Source organism: Phascolarctos cinereus, unplaced genomic scaffold (genome assembly GCF_003287225.1).
Source record: "Phascolarctos cinereus isolate Bilbo 61053 unplaced genomic scaffold, phaCin_HiC Scaffold_3;HRSCAF=262, whole genome shotgun sequence".
Lineage (NCBI taxonomy): Eukaryota > Metazoa > Chordata > Mammalia > Diprotodontia > Phascolarctidae > Phascolarctos > Phascolarctos cinereus.
In genome coordinates, this window is record NW_027555736.1 from 252,269,152 (window position 1) to 252,293,764 (window position 24,613).

Below are 24,613 nucleotides of genomic sequence, written 5' to 3' on the forward strand. Positions count from 1 at the left end.
AATTCTACTTATCTCCTTAATTTCTTTCTTATTTATTTTAAATTTTGATTTGTCTGAGAGGTATAAATTGAGGTCTCCTACCACTACAGTTTTATTATCTGTTTTCTCTTGATTGTTTTCTTCTCATTTGACTTTTCTTTCAAGAATTACAATGCTATGTCATAAGGTGCATATATGCTCAGTATTGATAATTACTTCATTATGTGTTATCTTTTAGCAAAATGTAGTTTCACCATCTCTTTTAATTAGGTCTTTTTTTGCTTTTACTTTGTCTGAGATCATGATTGCCACCTCTTCCTTTTTTACTTAAACTGAAGCATAATAGATTCTTCTCCAGTCCCTTATTTCAGCTGTATGTGTTACTGTTTTGTGTCTCTTGTGAGCAACATATTATCGGATTCTGGTTTTTAATGCATTCCGCTATCCCCTTCTCATTGATTGGGTGAGTTCATCCCATTCACATTCATAGTTATGATTACCAACTATGTATTTCCCTCCACCCTATTGTCTTCTATTTATCCTTCTCTTTATTACCCTGTCCCCTCCTCAAAAATCTATTTAGCTTTTGATAATTGCCTTCCTTAATCTTTTTTTTGTTTGTTTTTTTTTGGTGAGGCGATTGGAGTTAAATGACTTGCCTAGGGTCACAGAGCTAGTGAGTGTTATGTGTTTGAGGCCGGATTTGAACTCAGGTCCTCCTGAATCCAGGGCCAGTGCTCTATCCACTGTGCCACCTAGCTGCCCCAAAGATCCAGAATATCAAAAGAACTAATGAAAAGAAATGCTAGGGAAGGTGGCCTAGCCATTCCAGATCTCAAATAAAGCATCAATCATCAAAACTGCTTTGTACTGTTTATTGTTTTTTAAAGATAGAGTTATGACATCAGTAACCTCAGTGGAGAGACAACCGATGCTGGTTTTATAACTGTACCTGTGTGTTTTCTTCCTAATCAGCTCCTCGGGGGAATCTTTGTATCCCCAGCAACTAACACTGTTTCTGGCATAAAATAGGTCCTTCTTAAATGCTTGTTGACTGAATGACTGATTAAGTATAAAGTTGAAAGGAAAATTATAATATTATATAGTGCATCAGATGATGATTATGACTGTATTAGGGTATTCCAATGTGAATGCTAAAATATCAAATAACGTGTTTTTCTTCTTTTTCTTGTCATATTTTGGTAGGTACAGTGGGCTATGGGATGGATGAAGCAGAGCAGGATCAGCATGAAACTCGTCTCAAAGAGATGTTTCACAGTTTTGATGCCACTGGCACTGGGTCTCTGTGCCAGCAGGAGCTGATAGACCTCTGTCAGTTGCTGAACCTGGAAGAGGTGACACCAGCACTGCAGAAAACACTGTTTCAGGACAACCTCTTAGGCAGGGTAAGATTTGAAGAGAGGCAAAGGATTAGAAGGGTTTGGGATGGGGGTATAAACGCAGAAGGGAGAGCAATATGTGTTGCAACTGGTAAAAGAACTAGATGCATGTGTTATTGGTTGTGTCGTTTATAAGTTACCTTATTTCTCTAAGACTCACTTTCCTTATCTGTAAAATGGAAGTAATACTACAGTCCACAGTACTTTGCTACTTAGGGTTGTTGCAAGTATCAAATGAAAATATACGTAAAATACATGACAGATCTTGAAGTTTTATATAAAAGGCAGTATTTGTTGTTATTATCTTTGTTGTTATTGTTACATTTACACTGAGTATTACAATACAGCAAAGAAAAGGAAATGAACTTTCTCCAAGAGTAAAAGGAAAGGGAATCAGAATAGATGCCCAAATTTGTACCTGGATTTCTCTTATTCTTTGTGAACTCTTCTTGACTACAGGCTGCTTTAGTGGGCCTATACTAGTCAGTTTTAGAACCAAGATGCTCACTGAGAAGAGGAAATTCATTAAGAGTACTGACATTCATATCTGGAATTCTATTATGATTTGTAACATCCAATAAAGCTATTTCCTATGTGGATTCTTTCTGTAGTGGAGTATAAATTAAACATCCATCCTAGGTGATGAATATGGGAAGGTAGGTAAGGACTATTTGGTATAATGTTTCATTCAAAATGAAGCAAGACTTCTCTCAGATATATTTGCACTAACGTTAACCAAATCGTTTGACTTAAGCCACAATTTCCCCATGGAGCAATGTAATTGAAGTCATAGGTGGGGAGGGGAATGTGTTTCTTCTCTTCTGGTTTTGTCCGAGTATGAGGAACAGTGGTTTAATTTGCTATGACCTGTGAATGCCATCAATTTTGAAATACAAAGCATATGTCAATGTGTTCAAATCAATTTTAATGATTTTTTAAAATTATCAGTCGTTTATGTTTTTTACCACTCACCTCCCCCAATACTATGTATGAGTACTAACCTTGTTGAGACAGTGGTTTTTACCATGTGGTATAAATTGAGTTGTATCTTTCACCAACTGAAAAATTCTTCCCTTTTTCCCTCTCTCTCCTCTATTTTTTCTTTCTCATCCAGTGAAATAAGTGATACATAATTCCGATTAATCATCAGTGAACAAACATTTAAAAATATTTACTATGTGCCAGGGACTACAAAGGCCCCAAGCAATCTAAGACAACATATATCAGGTTGAAATTAGTATACTGAGTGTGACATTGTCAGGAGGTTTGGCTTTAGCAATGTACCTGGACCACCAACAGCACTTTGTTTATAAAACAAAAATCTAAATAAATCCTCATAAAGTATTTGTTTATCTTATATCCATGTCCAAAATGGCTTTTTAAAAGATTATATTTCTTCATATATGTGACTCCTTATCAAAATTCTAAGAATGTTGCTTTCAAAGAATAAAACAAGAACTTCAATTACCAAACCATTTGTTACCTTTTCATTATAATAGTGTAGCAATTGCATTGTACTATTGTAGCAATAGTATTGTCAATTCAGATGCTTTGGAAGAAAAAGGAATGTAGTTTCTTGAGTAGACTTGTAAAGATATAGTGTCTCATGGTATAGAAGTAGTGATATTAATGGGGCAGACTTTAGTCAAGTGACTTGCCCAGGTCACATAGCTATTAAGTGTCTGAGGCCCAATTTGAACTCAGGTTTTCCTTATATCATAGCCAAACTCTAAGCATTGTATATTCTATACATAAGAATAGCTAGTATTTATCTAGTGCCTTAAGATTTGCAAATCTCTTTACATAAGTTATCCCATTTAATCCTCAAAACAATCCTATGAGGTAGGTACTATGATTGTCTGCATTTTACAAATGAAGAAACTGAGGCTAAGAGAGGTTAAGTGATTTGCCCAGGGCCAGACAACCAGCAAGTGTCTAAAACAGGATTTGAACTTATAAGTTCTTGACCTTGTCTAGCTCTCTATCCACTAAACTACCTAGTATTACATATTTTCTGATAATCTGTGATCATGAACTAGGGAAGCAGAATTACTGACTGATTTGTTAAAACCTCGATACCGTAAATTATCTGCTCTTTGCAACTGATATTTAAAAGTGAACAACGGACATATGTCTGATAGCATGATATTTACCCTGGGTCTTGATGATGAAAATCAAATATATCTGCACGATTATATTTTAGTTTGTTGTGGTTGTCATTTAAAGTGAAGCCATTTTGAAATAACATTTAACGCTTTCCAAGGAGTTGTGTAAATCTGTATAGACGATCCCATAGTCTTGGCCATATGTATGTATCTTAGCTTATGTGCTCTTTTTTGTTTGTTTTAAAGTTATCAGGAAAAAAATTTAAAAAAATTTAAAAAATTTTCAGGAAAAAGCTTGGTTAGTATGCAATGATTAAAATATGATCTATCCATGAAAATTCTATTATACCCTTATTAATACCATTATATTAACAGTGGTATTAACATGGGTGATGAATATGGGGGGAAATCTTTAGCTTTGTTTTTAATCCTATATTAAGCTGTTGATATTGGTAAACTGCCATCTATTTGAAAGGCGTTTATAGAATATGACAAGAGATTAGGCTAAAATATTGTGCTTACCATGGAAGAGGGAAAAAATAATAAGCTGAAAAAATTCTCAATATTAGAGACAAATGGAATACAATGTATAACTAACTCAAAACAAAAAAGAATGACAGATGAATAAGAAAAGAAACTCCCATAATCTATTACTTTCAAGAAACACATTTTAAAAACAGTCATACAAAGAGTAAAAATAGGGGCCTGGAAAAAGAATTGTTATGCAGAGCAGCTAGGTGACACAGTGGCTAGAACACCAGCCGTGGAGTCAGGAGGACCTGAGTTCAAATCCCGTATCAGATACATAACACTCACTAGCTTAACCCCGATTGCCTCACAAAAAAAAAGTTATTATACATCAAGTGAATCCCAAAATCAAGAATTGTAATCACGCTAGCGGAGAAAGCAAAAATAAGCATTTAAAACATAAAAAGGGGCAAACAAGGAAATTATATTATACTGAAAGGAACCACAGACAACAAATGAACATGAGACAAACTTTTGTGCTCTACATGCCTTTGCCTCCAAATTTATAAAGGAAATATTAACAGTAATACAATCATGGCAGGGAATTTCAGTGTTACTCAGTTTTGGAGAAGTCTAACATAAAGATAAAAGGGAAAATATGGAACTGAATAAATTGCTGAAGCAGTTAGAACTAAAAAACTTAAGGCATTTTCTAAAAGGGAGTGCAAAAGATATATGTATTTCCTCAAGCACCACATGGAACTTCTGCAAAAAAAATGACCAAACATATTGCAAACAGATATAAAAAGGCAGAAATAGTAAATATATCTGTCCTTTACAGATGATTTTGCAATAAAAATAGTAATTGCTTCAGTGAGCACAAAAGACACAGACCCAAATAGAGACTTAACAATGAAATCCTAAATGACTGGGTGTAAAGAATAAATCATAGAAACAATTGTAATCATGTGAAAGAAAATGATAATGATGAAACAATACCAAAATTTCTTGGATGCAGCTAAAGCAGTCCTTAAGAGAAAAATCATATCACTGCAAATGTATACTATTAAGATTGATAGACTTTTGGTCAATCTGATTAAAAAGAAGAGGGTAGAAAATCAGATCAATGAAATAACAAATACAGTGAAATCACAACAGAAGAAGAAACAAAAAGTCAGAACCTACCAAGCAGTTATCTACTAACAAAACTGAAGACACAAAAGAAACAGTTGAATACCACCAAAAATATAAAATGCTCAAACTGACAGAAGACCAAAAAAAAAGATTTTAAATAAGCCAGTCTCAGGAAAGGAAATAGAATTAGCTAGAAAGGAAGTACCAAAGAAAAATAAACTCATGGTCCTAATGGATTTACATGAGAATTCTGTCACTCTTTTAAAGAACAATTCATATCCATATGATGAAATTATTATCAAAATTTGAGAAAGACAGCCCCCTTGTATTAGACAGATATTGTCTGATACCTATATCAGGGAAGGATGGAAAAAAAACCCTTTAGATCAACATTATTAATGAATATCTCTTTAAAAATTAACAAATCATTCATTATAGCCAAGTTAGATTTTTGCAGAGATATGAGGGTAGTTCGGCATTAAGGAAACAATAAAACTATACTGTAAACCAAAACATTCAAAACCACACAATAATTTCAATAGATTCAGACAAAGTCTTTGACAATGTACAACATTCATTTATGCTAAAAACCATGAACAAAGTATTGGCATAAAGGGACTTTTTCACAACTTATCTGACAATGTGTCAGTGTTCCTCTCTTTCCATACCTTTCCAAGTTGACTATTCCCAACTTTTATCATCTGCCAGTTTGCAAAGTGTCAGGTGAAACCCAGGGTTGTTTTGATTTCCATTTCTCTTGTGATGAGTGATTTGGAGCATTTTTCATACAATTAATAATTATTTTCTCTCTTACCTACTTCCTTCCTCCCCTATTGAAAAAAAAGGAAAAAGAAAAAAAAATCCTTGTAATAAGTATGCATAATCAGGCATAACAAATATGCATAGTCAGGTTAAACAAATTCCCACATTAGTCATGTCCAGAAAAAACTGTCTCAACACACATCCTAAGAGAGATTATGATCTTTCTGTCAGGAGGTAGGTACTATTACAATATATATGATATGACATGATATAATATAATATAAAATATATAATATGAAATATTTCATAATCTATTTTTTGGACTCAAGGTTGGTCATTGTGGTGATCTTTAGTCTTTTAAATTTGCTTCTTTTTACAGTGTTATTACTTTTATGTTTTCCAGTGGTTCTGCTCACTTTACTCTGTGTCAGTTCAAGTTTTTTCTCAAGCCATTCCCTTAATCATTTCTTTTTATGTTTCTCTTAGCTGGTGCTTATATTTCAAAGTTTCTAGTGAGCTCTGGTCTTTCCATCAAGAATGCTTGGAAGTTCTTTGTTCCACTAAAATTTCATCCCTCCCCCCTCCCCTGCCCAGTACGATTATGTTTAATTTTGTGGTATGAGTTATACTTGGTTATAAAACCTATTATCTTTTGCTCTCTGCTCTATATTGGTGAATGCTAAATCTTGAATGATCCTTACTTTGACTCCTTGGTACTTGAATTCTTTTTGAATTCAATATTTTTCTTTGACCTGGGAAGTTCTGGATTTTGGTTGTGATGGTCCTGGGATTTTTTATTTCAGAGCTTTTTCAAGAGGTCATTTGTAGATCCTTTCTTTTTTCACTTTGCCCTTTGGTCATAAGAGGACTGGGCAATTTTCTTTCAAATTTCTTCAATTATTGTGTCCTATCTCTTTTATTGGGTATGGCTTTCAGGCAGTCCAATGATTCTTAAATTATCTCCTCGATCTGTTCTCAGCTCCTTGATCTATTTTTATACTTTTTTTTTTGGTTAGGAAGTGGGGTTAAGTGACTTGCCTAGGGTCACACAGCCAGTAAGGAAGTGTTTGAGGCTGGATTTGAACTCAGGTCCTCCTGACTCCAGGGCCGGTGCTCTATCCATTGCTCCACCTAGTTGCTCCTATCCTATACTTTCTAACATTTTTCAGTCTTGTGATTTTGTTTTAATGGAACCTTTCACTTCTTTTTGATTTATTTTGATTTTCAAGGAGTCTTTTGTTTAGATAAGGTTTTGTACGTCTTGTGCTAAGCTCTTAATTCTCCTTTCAAGTCTGCTCATTGTATCTCTCATTTCTTTTCCAGTCATTTCCTCTAGTATTTAATTTCATTTGTAAAATAATTTTAACTCTTTTTTTTTTGGCTAGGCAATGGAGTTAGGTGACTTGGCCAGGGTCACACAGCTAGTAATAATTTTAACTCTTTTAAAAAATCTTGCTCTATTTCTTCCAGAAATTCCAGTCCAAGCTGTGAGGTTTTGCCTGCAGGTGTTTTTGGATCATTCTCTTTCTTTTTGTCTTGGGTGTTACTGTCACCATAATAGCTCTTTAAGGTGGCATTTTCTTTTGTTTATTAATTCTTCCACTCTTACTTGCAGAATAGAACTTTGTCTTAGGGTCAGGCTTCTAGATGATATGTCTGGGCTTGGATTTGTTTTTATATTCTTTTTGGGTCCTGCTGCTTATTTCTTATGGTGTTGAATGCTCTGTTCTTCAAGGATCTCAGGGGCATTTCAGGCTGGAGACTTTCAGTCTTCCATTTCTTCAAAAGCCATCTCATCTGGGGTGAATTATTGTCCTCCAGATCTGAGTTGTCAGTCAGTCAGTCAGTCAGTCAGTCAATAAACATTAAAGAATTACAGTGAGCCTGGCACTTTGCTAAGTGCTGAGGATACAGAAGAAGGCAAACAGTAGTCCCTGACTTCAAGAAGCTTACATGGGTGAGTCAGCAAATAAACATATATTTACAAACAGGCTATCTATAGGAAATGATTAAGAGAAGGAAGGCAGTAGAATTAAGAGGGGTTAGGAAAGGCTCCTATAGAAGAAGAGATTTCCTTTAGGACTTAAAGGAACCGAGGAAGCCAGTAGGTGAATATGAAGAGGGAGAGTGTACTGGGCATGGAGAACAGCCAGAGAAAATTCATGCAGATGAGATATGGATTATTATATTTGTGGAATAGCAAGGAGGCGAGTGCCACTGTGTGAAAGGGTATGTGGTGGGGAATAAGATATAAAAAGACTGGAGAATTTAGAGAGGGGACTAGGTTATGAAGGGTTTTGAATGCCTAATAGTGGATTTTATATTTGCTATTTTAAGTGATAGTAAGCCATGGGTTTGTAAGTGGTGACATGGTTGGTCATACAGTTTAGGAAAATCACTTTGGAGGCTAGATGGAGGATGAATTGGAGTGGAGAGAGACTTGAAGCAGGCCAGTCTGCCTGTAGGCTATTGCAGTAGTCCAAGCATGAGACAATCAGGCATTACATCTATTGAAATAATCACATGGTTTTTGTTATTGGTATGGTCAACTATGTTTATAGTTTTACATTCCTGGTATAAATCTAGCCTACTCATAGTGTATGATCTTTGTGATATAATACTAATATAAGCAACTAACATTTATATAGTGCTTACTATGTGCCAAGCCCTATGCTAAGTGCTTTATAATTACCTCATTTGATCCTCACAACAACCCTGAGAAGTAGGTACGGACATTATCCCTGTTTTATAGATGATGAAACTGAGGCCAACAGAGGTTAAGTGACTTGCTCAGGGTCACATAGCTATTAGGTATCTCAGGTCAGATTTGACCTCAGGTCTTCATGACTCCAGGTGCCATGCTCTATCCACTGTGCCACCTATCTGCCCCTGTACTGCTCTATCTTGTTAGTATTTTATTGACTATTGCTATCTTTTATCATCTTTGCCAATTTCCTTAGCATATGACTTTCAGATATTTTGATTTTCATTTCTTAAGAGTGATTTTTAAATATTCTTTCATATGGTTATTGAAGACATGCAATTCTTCGTTTGAGAATTATTCACATTCATTGACCACATCCATTGGGTCTTGTATATTTCATTCAATCAGTAAAATACTAATTACTTTCTTTTTTGCCAAGGACATAGAAATTTTAATGGAGAAGAAAACATTGAAATGAATATATGGGGGGAAGGGCAGAGATTATGCTTGTATGTTAAAGATTATTCCATGAAAAACCAGATGAGGACCAGATCAGACAACTTTTACAGCTATGTATAAGGGGACAATGATCTATTTTATCTTTTGTGAATCCTTCTATCCCTAGTCCCTTCTAGGTAAAGAAGGGATCCTACGAAATATTTTATATGACATGAATAAGATCTTAATATCTAAGCTAGGGAGAGTTGAAACAGAGAGCAATACTATAGACCAATTTCCCTAATGAATGTTGATGCACATTTAAAATAAAATACTAACAATCAGATCACAGCAATATATCACAGAGATCATACACTATGACTAGGCTGGATTTATAAACTTATTTGAAACTTATAAACTATAACAAAAACAAAAAATCACATGATTATTTCAGTAGATTCAGAAAAAGCTTTTCAAAAACATACAATGCCTATTCCTCTTAAAAACAGTACAGCACAGAAAGAAATGGAGTTTTCCCTAAAATGATAAGAAATTTATCAAACCCAAGAGCCAATACTATTAGCAATGGGGATAGGAAAGAAGTCTTTTCACAATGATCAGGAGTAAAGCAAGTATATCCGTTATTACCGTTACTCCTCAATCATCATGCTAGGAATGCTATGGTAATAAGAAAAGAAAAAAAAATTAAAAAATAAGCAAATGCAAAGAAGAAAGCAAAATTACCATTTTTTTTGTATATTATATGATTGATTACTTAGAGAACTCTACAAAGCCAACTTACAGACCAATTGAAACTTTTAACAACTTCAGCAAAGTTGCAGGATATAAATTCAAATTTTAGCAAAAGCTCTCCCTTCTACAAGAGGCCTTTCCCAGTTCTCCTTAACTTAGTGCCTTTCTTCTGAGATTATCTCTAATTTTTACCATATGTATTTTGTTGTTTGCATATTGTTTCCCTCATTAGACTGTGAGCTCCTTGAGATCAGGGAATATTTTTGTTGCTACCTTTCTTTGTAACCCTAGTATTTAGCACAGTGCCTGGCATAGAGGCGCTTAATATATGATTGGTGATTGAACCCAAGTCCATCTTTCTGTTGTTTAAAAAGACCAACAACTGCTAAACATGAAATGATTTATTTCATTACAGCTTGCTGTAGTGGACAGTGTTGGACTTGGAGTCAGGAAGAATTCAGATTAATTCTGCTTCAAACAGTTGCTAGCATACCACAAGTCACTTAATCGCAATCTTAGTTTTTTCATCTGTAAAATGAAAATAAATAATAATAACATCTCCTCCCCGCTACTTATAGGCTTGTGGAACAATCTAATGATATAACATTGTAATTTGCTTTACAAACCTTAAAGTGCCATGTGAATGTTAGCTATTATTATTGTTTCTGTTATAATTATTATTATTGTCATTAATCTGCCAATAGTTTAATTGTCCTGAACTTTTATTTTTATTTATTTAGCTGTCCTGTACTTTTATCGTTTAGGGTATTTACAAGTCAAACAGTCTCACATCTGTGGTTTTCTGTTTTTTGTTTGTTTGTTTGTTTTTTAAGTAACCATTAAAATGCCTCTTTTTTCCACTAGTGAGTAGGCTTAGTTTTGCAGGGCATGTAATTTTCAGTTGATTTTCTTTAGTTTAAAGTAAATATTAATCCATTCTCTACTGTAATTTCTCATACTTATGAAACAATCTTTTGTTGTTAAAGTTTTCTTCATATTTTAAGGTCTTTCTTTTGATAGCTTGAAAAAAATTATTGTTTTTTCACTGAAATTGTTTAGCCTTTAAGTTCACGTCTTGCAGTTCCAAGAATGTTTTGGTTTGTTTGCTTGTTTGTTTTATCTGGTGTTGATTTTTGGATTCTTTCAGTTGTTAATCTCTTTTCTGTATCCACAAATTTTGGACAGTTTTACTTTAATGTTTCATAAATAATGTTACTGGAGGTTTTTAAAAAAAATTGTCATGATGTTCTGGGACTCCTATGATTCACATGTTATTTCTTGTCTTCTTAATTTTGAGGTCAGTTGCTTTGATTTGTTTAGAATTCATGTGTTCTTTTGATGTCATTTCCTTTTGCTTTTCCACTATTAAACTTTTATCCACTTCAGTATTTGAGTTTTTAAAATCCATTAATGTCTTTTTCACTAATTAAGAGAGATTCTCCATTATAGTTAGGGTTTTTTTTTATCTTGCTGAGCATTGAGCATTTATTGAAGCTTTTTCTTTTGATGTATTTGGTGTTTCACTTTTGTTTGTCCCTGCCATTCATTCACCTATCATCTCCTCCCCTTTGCTGATGAGTAGCACCCCTAAGGGTGTGCAGTTTTGAACAGTCATTGCTATCATTGTGTATGCCTTCCTTCCTCAACCCCACATACAAGCCTACAAATTTTCTTGTGCTCCTAAACACAGGGAGGCTGGTGGGAGAGATATGCTGAGTGAGTACTCTATGTATTAAATTCCTCTGGTATTTCTGTAGAGTAGTTATTCTACATCTATTGCATAATTTCTTGGGGGATGGGGAGTTGAAGGATTGAACAGTTTTGGAGAAAGTGATTTCAATCATCTTGCTTTGACCCATGATTCCATGTTTTATACTTATGTATTGTCCACTGTGACTACCTCAAGATAAATATGTATTACTACTAATATTAATAGCAGTAGATGGAAAGGGAGTGATTACTTCATCTAGTCTGCATGTGTTGGTGATTTCAACCATAAACCCTATTACTAATGAAATTAATTCTGTTTGAAATCTGAAGGAGCCACCTGATTTATTTATCCAAACAGGCAAGGATGGACAAGAATATGGAGAAAGCACCAAAATATTCATTTCTCCTATATAAGTCATGAACAATAAACTTCTTTGGCTTCCCTTCCCTTCCCTTTAACACACTATGGTTCCCATCTCTACAGGTCTCTACATCCAGGTCAGGAAATTCAGGAAATAGCAAGGCAACTGACCTCTCATGAGGGTATATCTGGGACAACAGGGCTACATTCTCATGAAGAAAGGAAAGGAGAGGAGTCCAGACCTCTGCCCTTCTGTCTGTTGATTTTTTTCTGGGAAAGATTTGAAAGATTAACAGGTTATTGGTGCAAACTGACAAAAGAATCAGTCTGAAATTTTTATTATTCACTTAATTCTTTAATCTTGTAACCTTTTTACCTAACCTTGTTAATCCTCATCTTGTAAAGAATTATAAAGAGAAACATTAAGAAAAGACTCCTAGTGGTGTCCTGGAACAACGTGTTTCTAGAACTAAGAAGTAATAACTGGGAATGATGGCTCAGAGCTAATTGATTAATTAAAGAGATTTTGAATTTTAGTAATTAATGTGGAGTATCAGAACAAACCTCTTAATAACCACAGAACCCAAGATAAGGATGAATAGGGGAAATGGAACAGTAGGGGGTAGAAAGGGAGTGATCATTCTCCCAACTGTAATCCCCTGCTACTTAAATATCCATCCCTAATCTCTCTGATTTTGGCTAAATGGTTATGCTTGAACAAAAACTTTTTTATTTTATGTAATGAAAATAATTCATTTTACCTCCTGTGAACCTCTCTGTTTCCTGATTGGCCACCATCTCTTCCCATATCCATAGATCTGACAGGTAATTTTTTTTCCCATGCTCTCTTAATTTTCTTAGGATATCATCCTTTATGTCTGAATCATGTACCCATTTTGAGCTTGTCTTGCTTTCATGTGTGAAATGTTGGTCCAGGACTATTTTCCTAGGCTGTCCTGAGTTCCAGTTCCTCAGCTGAAGATGCCCTCCCTGGAGCCAGAGCACCTAGGTTTAAATTGTGCCTCTAGTGTAACCTCAGGCAAGACACTTTCTCTGGGCCTCATTTTCATCTCGTACAAAACAACGGGGTTTAACTAGAAGGCTTCCAAGGTCTCTGCAAGCTCTACATCTATAATCCTAAGATCACCAACTATATGTCCTATAGGCACCTCACTCACATTCAACATGCTAAGAAATGAACTTAAACCTTTTGCAAAACCTTTCTTCTGAATCTGTTTCTCAGGAACACCATTTTCATTCTAGTCATCCAGATTCAAAACTTTGGCATCATCTTTGTCTCCTCATTCTTCCTCACTCTGCACAGAAATTTTAAAAAATATTATTTATTTATTTTTAACATTCATTTTTAAAAAAGATTTGAGTTTTAAATCCTGTGGTCCCTCCCCCACCCATTGAGAAAGCAAGCAATATATGAATTATATTAGCCATGTTGCAAAAAAAAAAAGCAAGAAAAAAAATGAAAAAATTGTGCATTAATCTGTGCTCAGAATTCATCTTTAGAGATGGAGGACTTTTTTTTTTAAAGGCAATTGAGGCTAAGTGACTTGCCTGGGGTCACATGTGTTTGCTGTAAGACTGGATTTGAACTCAGGTTCTCCTGAGTTCGGTGCCGATGCTCTATCCACTGTGCCACCTACCTGCCCTGATGGATGACATTTTTTATCATGAGTCCTCCTGATATTTTCTTTTCTCCATATACGGGGAAAAAGTCTCTTCAACAAATCTTTGTACATGAACTCAAGGTCCTTCCCCATTCAGGTCGTCATCCTTTGGACATTTCCCATCCTATCCATGTTCTTTTTAAATGTGGCACCCAGTATGAAACACAATACTCCAGATGAGGTCTGATAAGGCAGAACACTATGGAATTATCATTTCCCTATTCCTGGATAGGTAGCCATTTCTTCTAATAAGATTCTAATTCCAGGACTTCATAGAATTTCTGCAGCTGCTGTTGGCTATGAGTTTGGTGTTAATGTTAATGAATAAACGGCGTCCACTAAAAGGAGGAAAGTATTTATGGTACTATAGATTTCATGTGTTATGAAAAACGAATATTGTCTGAAATAATTTTTTTTAATTGAAATATTAGCACAAAAGGCCATAGAATTCAAGCAAATTACTAGTGAGAAAAAATGTTTTTCATGTTAGCAAGTTCATTTTGTGTACTGCATTTTATGGATTATCCCATAGTTATTATGTTAGGAAAAGTGCATATTATCAGAATTAATGTTTTATTATAAAGAACTGTATGCATAAAGGTGTATTTTCAGCAATCCCTAGAGAAAGATTACAGTTTTTGGTGGTTGTGTGAGCCTAATCCCCTATTTCCTGTAGGTTCAATAAACCAACATTTGCATTTTTGACATTCATGCCACTTTCTAGGAACATTATCCCCACAAAAGTTGAGGATGGATTGTATTGCAACATAGAACAGTAGATAGGAAACTAAGGATCAAAAAAATGAAATAATTTTCTCCAAGACGCATGACTGGCAGGGGCAGAATAAACGAGGACATGAACCCAGGTCACTGGATTCCAAATACATGAATAGGTGAATTGTCATTATTCAAGATGTTCTCATTATTTCGTTATCTAACACTGCATAACAGAGTGCTTTAAACATGGTGTGAACTTACTAAATGCTGAACTGAAGTCTCCCAAATCAAGGTAGAAAGGATATTTACCTGACGCCTTCTTAGAACACTGATCTTCCACAGACTAAAAGGCAGAATTATCCAGACTATGGGTGAATTGATTGTAAAGCAAATGACAACACTTTCAAAGCTTTGGGATGCTTAATTACCTTAGTTCTGTACTTGGTGATAGAAATAAAAACTTGAACAGGAGAGTAAAACTTGATTTGTTGAAAATTATCCTAGAATTAAAGTGAATTTTATCCTAGATAATTCTGTCCTAGAATTAAAGGGAATTTCATTTCTCCCTCTTTTTCAGATATGTGGTGACATATTTTAGGTTATCTACAGTAAGAATAAACTTGATAATGGTAGAGAAGACTTTTATCCCATAAAACTTTTTAGTAGTGCATGTAATATTAGCTCTGACTAATTGCCTGGTGAGCTCCCTTTTCAGTCAGACAAAATCTTATTTAATGCAACTAAAGAAATAGCTTTTAAAGGATTTCTCTGCTTGTTAATCTTTGTTTACAAAATCCTCTGGCTGAAAGAGAAAGAAAGAGAAAGTCTGTTCCCTGCCTCTAGGCAGGGCCAAATCATTTGGAAAATATAATTGCCTTTTTTCTCAACAATCTCCTGAAAAGCAGGCATTCAAGTGATAACCTATTCTAGTATCTCACAGTCCTTAGGGAGTTTCCCTTCATTTTTCTGCTGTTTGTGCCTACTTACCTTGGACACAAAGAAGACTGGAAAAACATAAATTTTTTTTTCTAATATTGCAAAAATCTTGTTTTTTTCCTTTTGCTAAACGACTTTCTTTTCAGAGAATAAGAGAATATTTATCTTGAAATTTATGGTGGAAAGGTTAAAAAATTATCCTCCCCCCCCTATATTTTAGGAAAAAAGCAGGGAGAAAAAACAAAAACAAACCAAAACTAAAGGGAAATTGTGACTTTCCACAAATCTATTATTTATGTGAATGATCAATGTTTATTCTTTGGATGGCAACTTAATTCAATTTTTTTTCCTTAGGTGTACTTTGACCAGTTTAAAGAAGCACTAATACTTGTTTTATCCAGAACTCTCTCCTTTGAAGAGCACTTGAAAGAACCAGGTGGGATTTTTTTTCCTTTTCTTATTCTACATTTCCTTTAACAATGTTTAACAAATGAATAATTTGTGGAAGTTAAAGCATACCATTAAAGGAGTTTAAGTTTGAAAGGCATCTGCCTTTCAAAGACTGGGGTTATTTTCAACTTCACAGTCTTGTAGGTATTGAACACTAACAGAACACTTTTCTAGTGTTTCATTTTATGAGGGAAGAAATAATTGATTTTTTTCCTTAAGTAACAAATCAGATGGTATGGCAAATAACTCACTCTTGGAGTGGAGTTGAAGGGGCTAGAAGAGTGCTGCATTTCCCATTGTCAAAAACCAGTCATTCAATAGAGTTATCTCTTCCATAGTAGAATTTTCCCCATCATGGTTTTAATATATTACGGATTGGCATAAGAAATTAAATGGGAATTTTGGAAATTTTTCAGAAGTCACAGACAGAACAAAAGTCAGCAGACAACACAGAGTCTATGACCAAATAATTAATCCAAATTTTACAAAAAAGATACTGTAAACATCCCACAAAAGAAAAAGAAAAAGAAAAAATTCAGATTTCTCTGGTACGAAAGGAGGGCCAAAAATTTTATGCAGGTGCTGCACCATTAACTCTTGCAATATGGAAGGGATAATTGTACTGTCGTGTAAGTCAAAAGAGACTTTACGTATTTAAACAAGGAGAAATAGAGTCAGAATGCTCTGAGCACTATTCTAATTCTACATGATGCAACTTTACATTTTCTAGAATTAAAGAGAGGAATGGATTAATTAATAGTGGGAAAATATCAAGGATGTTGAGGTTTCTACATTTATATTCTTAAATTTTGATATCTCTTTTGTATTCTAACACATTTCACCTCAAGTGTTTTTAAAATTTCATTAAAATGTCTTTGTCGTGTAAGTTCTAACTGTCAATATTGAGTTGATCTTCTTCAGCATACACTGGGCAAATGGAATTATTTTTAGAACATCCTATGAGGATGAGCTATTAGAAATGCTTCTAAAGGGAAACTAACCAACAATGAGATGATTTTATTTACTTAAGATTTATGTTCTGAGGAACAGATAAACCTTAAATAATACTCAGAGAAATATTTGGAGAGTGGATTTTTTTGTATTAAAAATATTTTCTGAGTAGTTTTTCAACTGCAAGTAAAACAAAGGGGATGCTTTTCTTTTCACGTGTCCCTGATACTTGTTACATTTGATTGTGCCCTATAAATCCCCTTGAAATTAAAGTGAGCAGAAATATTTTGTTATTTTTCTTTTAGGAGTACATTAAGAAATAAAGATTAGCTTTGCCATTCCCCTTTCTATTGCTACTATTTTATAGCATTCGGATGTGAGGAGGAAACATCATTACAAATTCTGAAGGTGGTAATCTATGGAAGGTTATTACTTTCTGTAGATTTTACTTGTATTACTTTTCTTAGACAATACAGTTATCATAAGTTCCCATTTCAGGAAAGAAGAGTTCAGGTGTTCTTAGCTGTCCCCTTTTGATGAATGTTTCTTGCCTGCTCTCTAAATATAAGTGCAAGATCTGAGAACTTTGTATAGTTGGCGTAATGAAGTGGAAATTGACTGAGGCAACTAGGATTTAAAATTACTCTTTTCTACTTACTAGCTGTGTGACCATGGACAAGGGTCTTTCACTTCCCTGGACTTCAATTCCCTCATCTGTAAAATGGATGGCAGCTAGGTGGTACAGTAGATATAGAGTGCTAGGCCTAAAATCAGGAAGAGTAATCCTCCTGGGTTCAAATCTGGCCTCAGACATTGATTAACTGTGTGACCCTGGGCAAGTCACTTAACTCTGTTTGCCTTAGTTTCTTCATCTGCAAAATGAGCTGGGGAAGGAAATTGCAAACCACTCCAGTACTTTGCCAAGAAAACTTCAAATAGGGTTATGAAGAGACTGATATAACTGAAATGACTGAACAACAATAATAACAACAAAATGAATGGGTAGGCAGGGGGATTGGGCCTTAAACTAAATGACCTTGAAAGCCCTTCACAATTCTAACATGTTCTGATTCTAATTATTTTAAATTCTCTAAATTTTTCCACCTGTAAACTGAGAGTGGTTATATCTGTCATACATGTTGCTGTGAGGCTTTGGTTTGTAGTAGAATGCTTTTTTGGACTTATAAAAACCTGATGGCACTCATTAGCTGCGTAACTGTGGACAAGTCATTTATATTCTCCGATCCTCAATTTCATTTTTAGTAAGAGAGAAATAATAGAACATATAGTTCCGCCTGTTTGCTGTGAAAAGTAAGTGCTTACTATGCACTGTATTAAGCACTGGGGATCCAAAAAAGAGGCAAAAACAGTCTCAGCCCTCAAGGAGCCCTCAATGGAGAGGACAACATGCAAATAAACATATACAAAGCAAGCTATGTTTTATATCACTGCTTGTCATGTACTCTACATTTCAGTCAAGCATACTTACCTGCTCTTGCCTCTAATTGTCATTCCATCTATCTTTTCTGTGATTTTGCACAAGCTGTCCCACATTGTTGGAATAAACTCCTTCCTCACCTTTGTGTCTTAGAATCCTTAGTTTCTTTCAAGCTTTTGCTCAGGTGCTACTTCCTATTGGAAAACCTTCTTAGTGTCTCTTACCTCTCTTCTCCTAGATGCTAGTGTTTTCTCCCTCCCTTTCATTTGCTGATCTATGTACATGTTGTATTGCCCCAGTAAAATGTAATCTTGTTTACTGATGAACCGAACCATTTCTGTTTTGTCTTGTATCCCTTTGCTGTACTTAAATGTTTGTTGAGTTCAATGCTAAAGATGAGTTCGAAAGGAGATTTAGACTGGAGACAAGAACATGTATCTCCTTTCCAACATTAAAATGATGAGAGCCTAAGCTAGGATGTTGGCTGTGGAATTAAAAAGGAGGTGAATGTGAGGAAGATTATGAGAGAGATAGAAGAATCAACACAACTGGACAATCAGTCTATAAATGTAGGAGAAAGAAAGGGGTTGTGTAAGAGAAAGAAAAATCAAAGATGTCTCCAGTGTTTTGATCCTGGACATTTTGGAGCAATGAAATGGTGTTATCAACTCTTCCAAAGAAACTATGCGATGACTGCTTATTCAAGCTCCATTTTGATGATGAAAAAGATGTAGTTTTTTTTTTCCCATAAAGTCTCCTCTGGCCAATCATTTTCATTTTTATTATACGCTCACATGATTCATCAATAATTCCCATGTCTGAATTTAGACATGTGTAGTTAGGGTTGTTGCAGTCAAATAATAAATTATGTTATTCTTCAGAGGTTCAGTTTGACTATTTTGACAAAAAGAAAAGTAGAATCCAGGAATTCCCTTTCTTCTGTACTTTGTAATTCCTTGCATAATTAAGCTATGGGATATTTTACTTTCTTAAATACTGTGTAATTTTCAGGTCATCCACCAAATTAATAAAGTCAATCTATATCAAAGTTGTCACTTGTGTAGAGCGAATTATTTATCTTTTAGAACTATCCCTTACAGAAGAAGCTTCACTTTTTCCTGTTATTAACTATGAGGATAGTGTAGGTAAGTATTTCTGAAACATATCAAATGAAAATGTCAGATTTGAAAGTATAAATTGTAGGGAGCATCTCTTTCTTTTGTCTAATGATAAAATTCAAACTAAGGAAGAACAAAGTATGGGGTTTTCCTTTAACCCTGTTGCCCAGTGCTTACATTATTTTTCAACTTTTGATTGCTTAATGAGAACCTCAGGTCATATGTAGTGTAAATGATTAGAATCCATTCTGTTTCTTTTTCTGGTATTGTACTTGTCTGATATTTCAGAAAGTGACATTATTGATAAAAGACTTGTAAGAGTGTTTTTTAAAAATAATTGGTGTGTGAGCTAACTTTACATTGCTGATAAAATGTTTATTTAATGTTCAATTTTCAGTGCTTCTCTTTATGTGACTTTAGCACCCCCTCATGAAATTCCAACTTAGTTTAGTGTTCGGAAGAACAGAAATGGTCCCTTCTTTCCTAATTTGAATTCTGTATTTTTTTCCCCTTTCGTCAAACTCAGTATCATATTCCGCCATCTATATACAAGTGTATATTCAAGATGAGCTAAGTCATTCGGAACTGGAAGCCTGTATTCTCTCTGTGTGTAATGTTATGAACACATTCACTTCCTTCACGATTCCAACAGTTTTTTAAAAGTTTGTCAGATTTATCAGGTTTGTTTGTCAGGTAGAAGGAATCATACTGATACAGTGTCTATCATTCAGTGGTACTTCAATTTTGTTTCCTTGCTCAGATTGCTTGCCAGAAGTTCAGCCCAAATATATCAAAGATGGAAAATGCTATGGCCGAAGGTCTTTGCCTGAGTTTCAGGAACTTTTGGGGGAGTTTGCTGAAGTGAAAGTGCTTGAATCACTGAATGAAGAAGCTCAGTCTTCACTTACCACTGCCAGTGACTACAATGAGGTAAAAAATAAAAATAAAAAAAGTGATGAGACTGAAAAAAATGTCCGCATATTTATCTTGATCAACATTTAGGCACCAAGGTAGCATTATTCTGCAAAAAGAAAAGAGTTTTTCTTGTTAACTTATTGACATTTTAAAACTGTATCTCAGGCTGACTTGCTATCAATCAGTTTGAGGATTTTTTACCTAATCTTTAGTTATTTTAAAATCCTTATGCACAGTTGTAAATGTTAGTTGCATGGAGTTTAACGTCATGACTATATCTTCGTGAAGGTACGTATTTTCTCCTTGCTTCAGCAATTTTTAGTTATATAAAATATCAACCTCTGAGAAACATGAAGCAGTATTTATGAAAACTGGAAAATATAAGCTTATGTTTAGAATTTTTTAATAACCTGAATCATAATTTAAAAGAAAACCATTGTCTTTTGTATTAAGAAAAACAGTGTTAATCTTAGATTCTTGTTCAAATGTTAATCAATGGGAACTTTTCTGAGATTGTACTTTCTTATTCAGTTGTTTCAGTCATGTCTGACCCTTTGTGACCTATTTGGGGTTTTCTTGACAAAGACACTGGAATTATTTGCCATTTCCTTCTCCAGTAGATCCATTTATGTCACGCAATCAGAAGTTAAGTAACTTGCTGTAATCGAAAGGATTAAGTACTTCGCAGATTCAATTTAGGTTCGGATCTCAGGATATAATGACAAGTACTCAAGATAAACTTAACAAATAATCACATTTATTTTACAATGATTAATAATGATTAAAAACCACACAAGCAATAAAGATAAGAATAACATTCAATGCAATAAGTAATAATCAATATAAAGGAAAGTAGTAATAAGAAAAGAAAGGATACACACTCACTGACCAGGTGAGCTCAAATATATCTAATTGACCGGGGAGACTGGAGAGCGGCCAAAAGGTCTGGTCAGGGAGGCAATGGGGAGCGTCCTACCCTGGGAAACAGCGAAGGCTGTGCACGTGATTCGCCTCTGGCAGAGAGTCGGCATCCCTATCTCAGCATCAAAGTACTCCAAAATCTCCTTTTCCAATGACCCTGTTATCTCCATGTCAACTAGGGAAAGACAATCTTGATACTTTGTTTTGTGTACATCTCCTTCGTGAACGCTCATGTCCAGGACACGCACACATCTCTAACAAAAGCTGGGAGTTGGTTAGAGCCCCAAATACCTGTTTGTTGTGTAAGTCTTCAAGGAGTGATCAATTCCTTGGACAGTTACACACCTTTCTCAAGAAAAACGTTCCTTGAGATAATTTGCTTTCCCAGGTAACATAGCTTGTTGATTATTTAATGTTTCATCTCCATGGTCAGCTCCAGCCATGCGTGGTAACTCCCATCTATCTTTATGTCAGGTCATGAGGCAGTTACACCATTAGGTCATAAGATGGTTACGCAGGGGGCTAGGGAGGATCTATCTTCCTCAGTTTCCCTTACATTTGCATAGGGTTACACAGCTGGGAAGTGTCTGAGGCTATAGTTGAACCTAGGTCTTTCTGACTCCAGGCCTCGTGTTCTATCTCATGAGCTACCAGATGCCTTGAAATTGTAGTATTTCTCTACTAAGTCACTGATATCCAGACCCAATTTAGCTTTTTAATTAGATAGTCCTGTCACATGCAAAGATCCTCTTTCCCCCTTCTACTTCACCTCATACATTGTATACCACCCACAGAACTGAAGAAACAATGTTCTTTATTCTTTCTATACCAATCATTTGGGACCAGCCTAGTCATAGAAAATAATTGAAAGTTGAACACTGTGCAGGTTTGAAATGTTTCTGGCAAATATCTGCTCTGCCTGGAATGGCAAAATATTTTAGCTACTAATATCAGAATAAACTTGTAAAGGAAAATTGCCTTTCGACTTTGGTGGGGGTGGTATATGGTAATTTTGTTTGTGTGTGTGCCTGCTTAAGCAAGGTTTATGTCATTAAAAACTGTTCTCTGTTTAGTCATGCCATTGTCTTTGAATATGCTTCTTGTTACTGCATTATTTATTTGATGATCTTCTACCTTTCTTCCTTTTATTTGCTTTTCATATTTTTTTTAAAGTTTCTTTCCCTTTTCATTTTCTGACCACTTCTCCCATTATTTTCATGCTCTCATAACAATTCCTTTTTTTTTTTAATTTTTAGGCAACTGGGGTTAAGTGACTTGCCCAGGGTCACACAGCTAGTGTGTCAAGTGTTTTGTCTGAGACCGGATTTGAACTCAGGTCCTTCTGACTTCAGGGCCGGTGCTCTATTTGCTACGCCACCTAGCTGCCATCGCCATTCCTTCTAGTACATTTTGTCCACTGTGCTACTTCCTGCCCAATTTATAGAGCAAGAAAAAAATAATAACAAAAGTCATCTGGAGGAACAAAAGGTCAAGAATATCAAGGGAATCTTTGAAAAAAAGTGTGAAGAAGGATGGCCTAGTCGTACTAGATCTCAAACTATACTACCAGTCCAAAATCTTCAAAATTAGTACTGGGTAAGAAATTGGAAGGTTGATTAGTAGAACAGAATAGGTACCCTATATAAAGAAGCAAATGAAGTAGCCTAGTTTGACCACCCCAAAGATCCCAGCTATTGGTCTAAGACCTCATTATTCAATAAAACTCTTGGGAAAAATCAGAAAGCAATCTGGCTGAAACTAGGTATAGACTAACTTCTCACACCTTTAACCAAGACAAGCTCCAAATGGGTGCATGATTTTGATATAAAAGGTGACATTATAAACAAATTACAGGAATGTGGAAGAAATTATTTTTAAGACATATGGCTATGGAAGAGTTTATGACCAAATAAGAGATAGAGAGGTTCACAGGAAATAAAATGGACCATTTTTATTGCATAAAATGAAAAAGGTTTACACCAACAGTATCAGTGCAGCTAAAATGAGAAGCAAGAACTGAAGAACTTTTTTTTCAATAAATTTTTTCTGATAAAAGTTTCATTTCTGATATAGGTAACTGATTCAAATATATCAGAACCATTTCCCAACTGATAAATGATCAGAACATAAGAATAGATCATTTTCAGTGGATAAAATCCAAGCTATATTAAAAAATCTAAATAATTAGATGAATGAAAATCAAAGCAACTCTGAGGTACCATTTTATCACTCATCAGATTGACAAAATTGACAAAATTGGAAAATAACAAATGCAAGGGCTGTGGGGGAAAAAAGGTAAATTAAAACATGTTGGGGGCAGCCAGGTGGCGCAGTGGACAGAGCACTGGCCCTGAAGTCAGGAGGACCTGAGTTCAAATCCAGCCTCAGACCAAATACTTGACACTCACTATCTGTGTGACCCTGGGCAAGTCACTTAACCCCGATTGCTTCACCCCCCAAAAAAAAACCCCAAAAGACAAAACATGTTGGTGAGGCTGTGAACTGGTCTAGCCATTGTATGAAAGAATTTGCAACTATGCTTAAAAAACTATTAAAGCGTGCATACCTTTTGACCCAATGATGCCACTATATCAATGATAACCTATACTCCAAAGATTTTATATATATGTATGTGTGTGTGTACACACACACACACACACACACACACACACACACACCCCCTATGAAAATGTCCTATGTGTATAAAATTTTTATAGCAGCTCTTTTTGTGGAGGCAAAGAATTGGAGCCTGAGCAGGAGTCCATCATTTGGGGAATGGCTGATCAAATTTTACATACTGCATGAAGGTGATTAGTTATTGTTAAGATATGATGATGGAGTTCATGTCAGAAAAATCTGTGAAGACCTATATGAACTAATGCAAAGGGAAGTAAGCAGAATCAGAGAACCGTGAAAACAATATCAAAAATATTGTACAGCCAATGAATCTGAAAGGCTTGGGAACTTCAATTAACACAATGACCAATGAAAATTGTCTTGATTGAAGTATATTTTCTTTTTTCTTCCTTTGTACATGGCTAATGTGGGAATTTTGTATCCTTCAACTTTGCTGAAGTTATTACTTATTTCTATTAATGTTTTAGTTGACACCCAGGGTTCTCTAAGTTTACTTTCATATCATAGGCAAAAAAGCAGTAATTTTGTTTCTTCTTTGCATATGCTTATTCCCTCGATTTCTTTTTCATGACTTATTGCTATAGTAGTTGTGTTAATGGGTATCCTTGCCTTCCTCCCTTACTGGAAAAGCCTGTTATTTTTCTCTTTATTATATGTAAATATAATGTTTGCTTTTAGAATTATATATTATTTGCCACTATTTCATTCTTTTTTAAAAAATTAGCTCCTAGTTCTTTGATCTACCATTTCCTCTGATTGTTTTTTGGTCTCTAGTTACTTTTCATTTTACTTTATATAATTTAATCTCTAGTTACTTTTTTAATTCTTAAAGGTCATTATCAAATATGCTTTTTAATTGAATCATAATCAGTAAATGATGTGTTTAGTAATTCAGCTTTCCTACATTTTTTGTGAGGATTTTATGTCACAGTAAGTTTTTATAAAGTTGCTATGTATAACTGAGAAGCATGTAAATTCCTTTTTATTTCAATTTAGTAATTGCAGGAAATATTTCACCTCTAAATGATCTGAAA

The 24,613-nt window shown here is 34.8% G+C and overlaps 1 protein-coding gene across 1 annotated transcript in view; it reads left to right on the top strand.

Annotated features, from left to right (window-relative positions):
* NIN (ninein) overlaps window positions 1–24,613 on the top strand; it is a 164,871-nt gene that overhangs the window by 12,164 nt on the left and 128,094 nt on the right. Inside the window, 3 exon segments of the mRNA XM_021004667.2 lie at window positions 1,186–1,385; window positions 15,504–15,585; window positions 19,867–20,036. Of these exon segments, the coding sequence (XP_020860326.2) occupies window positions 1,203–1,385; window positions 15,504–15,585; window positions 19,867–20,036 (435 nt within the window). The 5' untranslated portion in view covers window positions 1,186–1,202.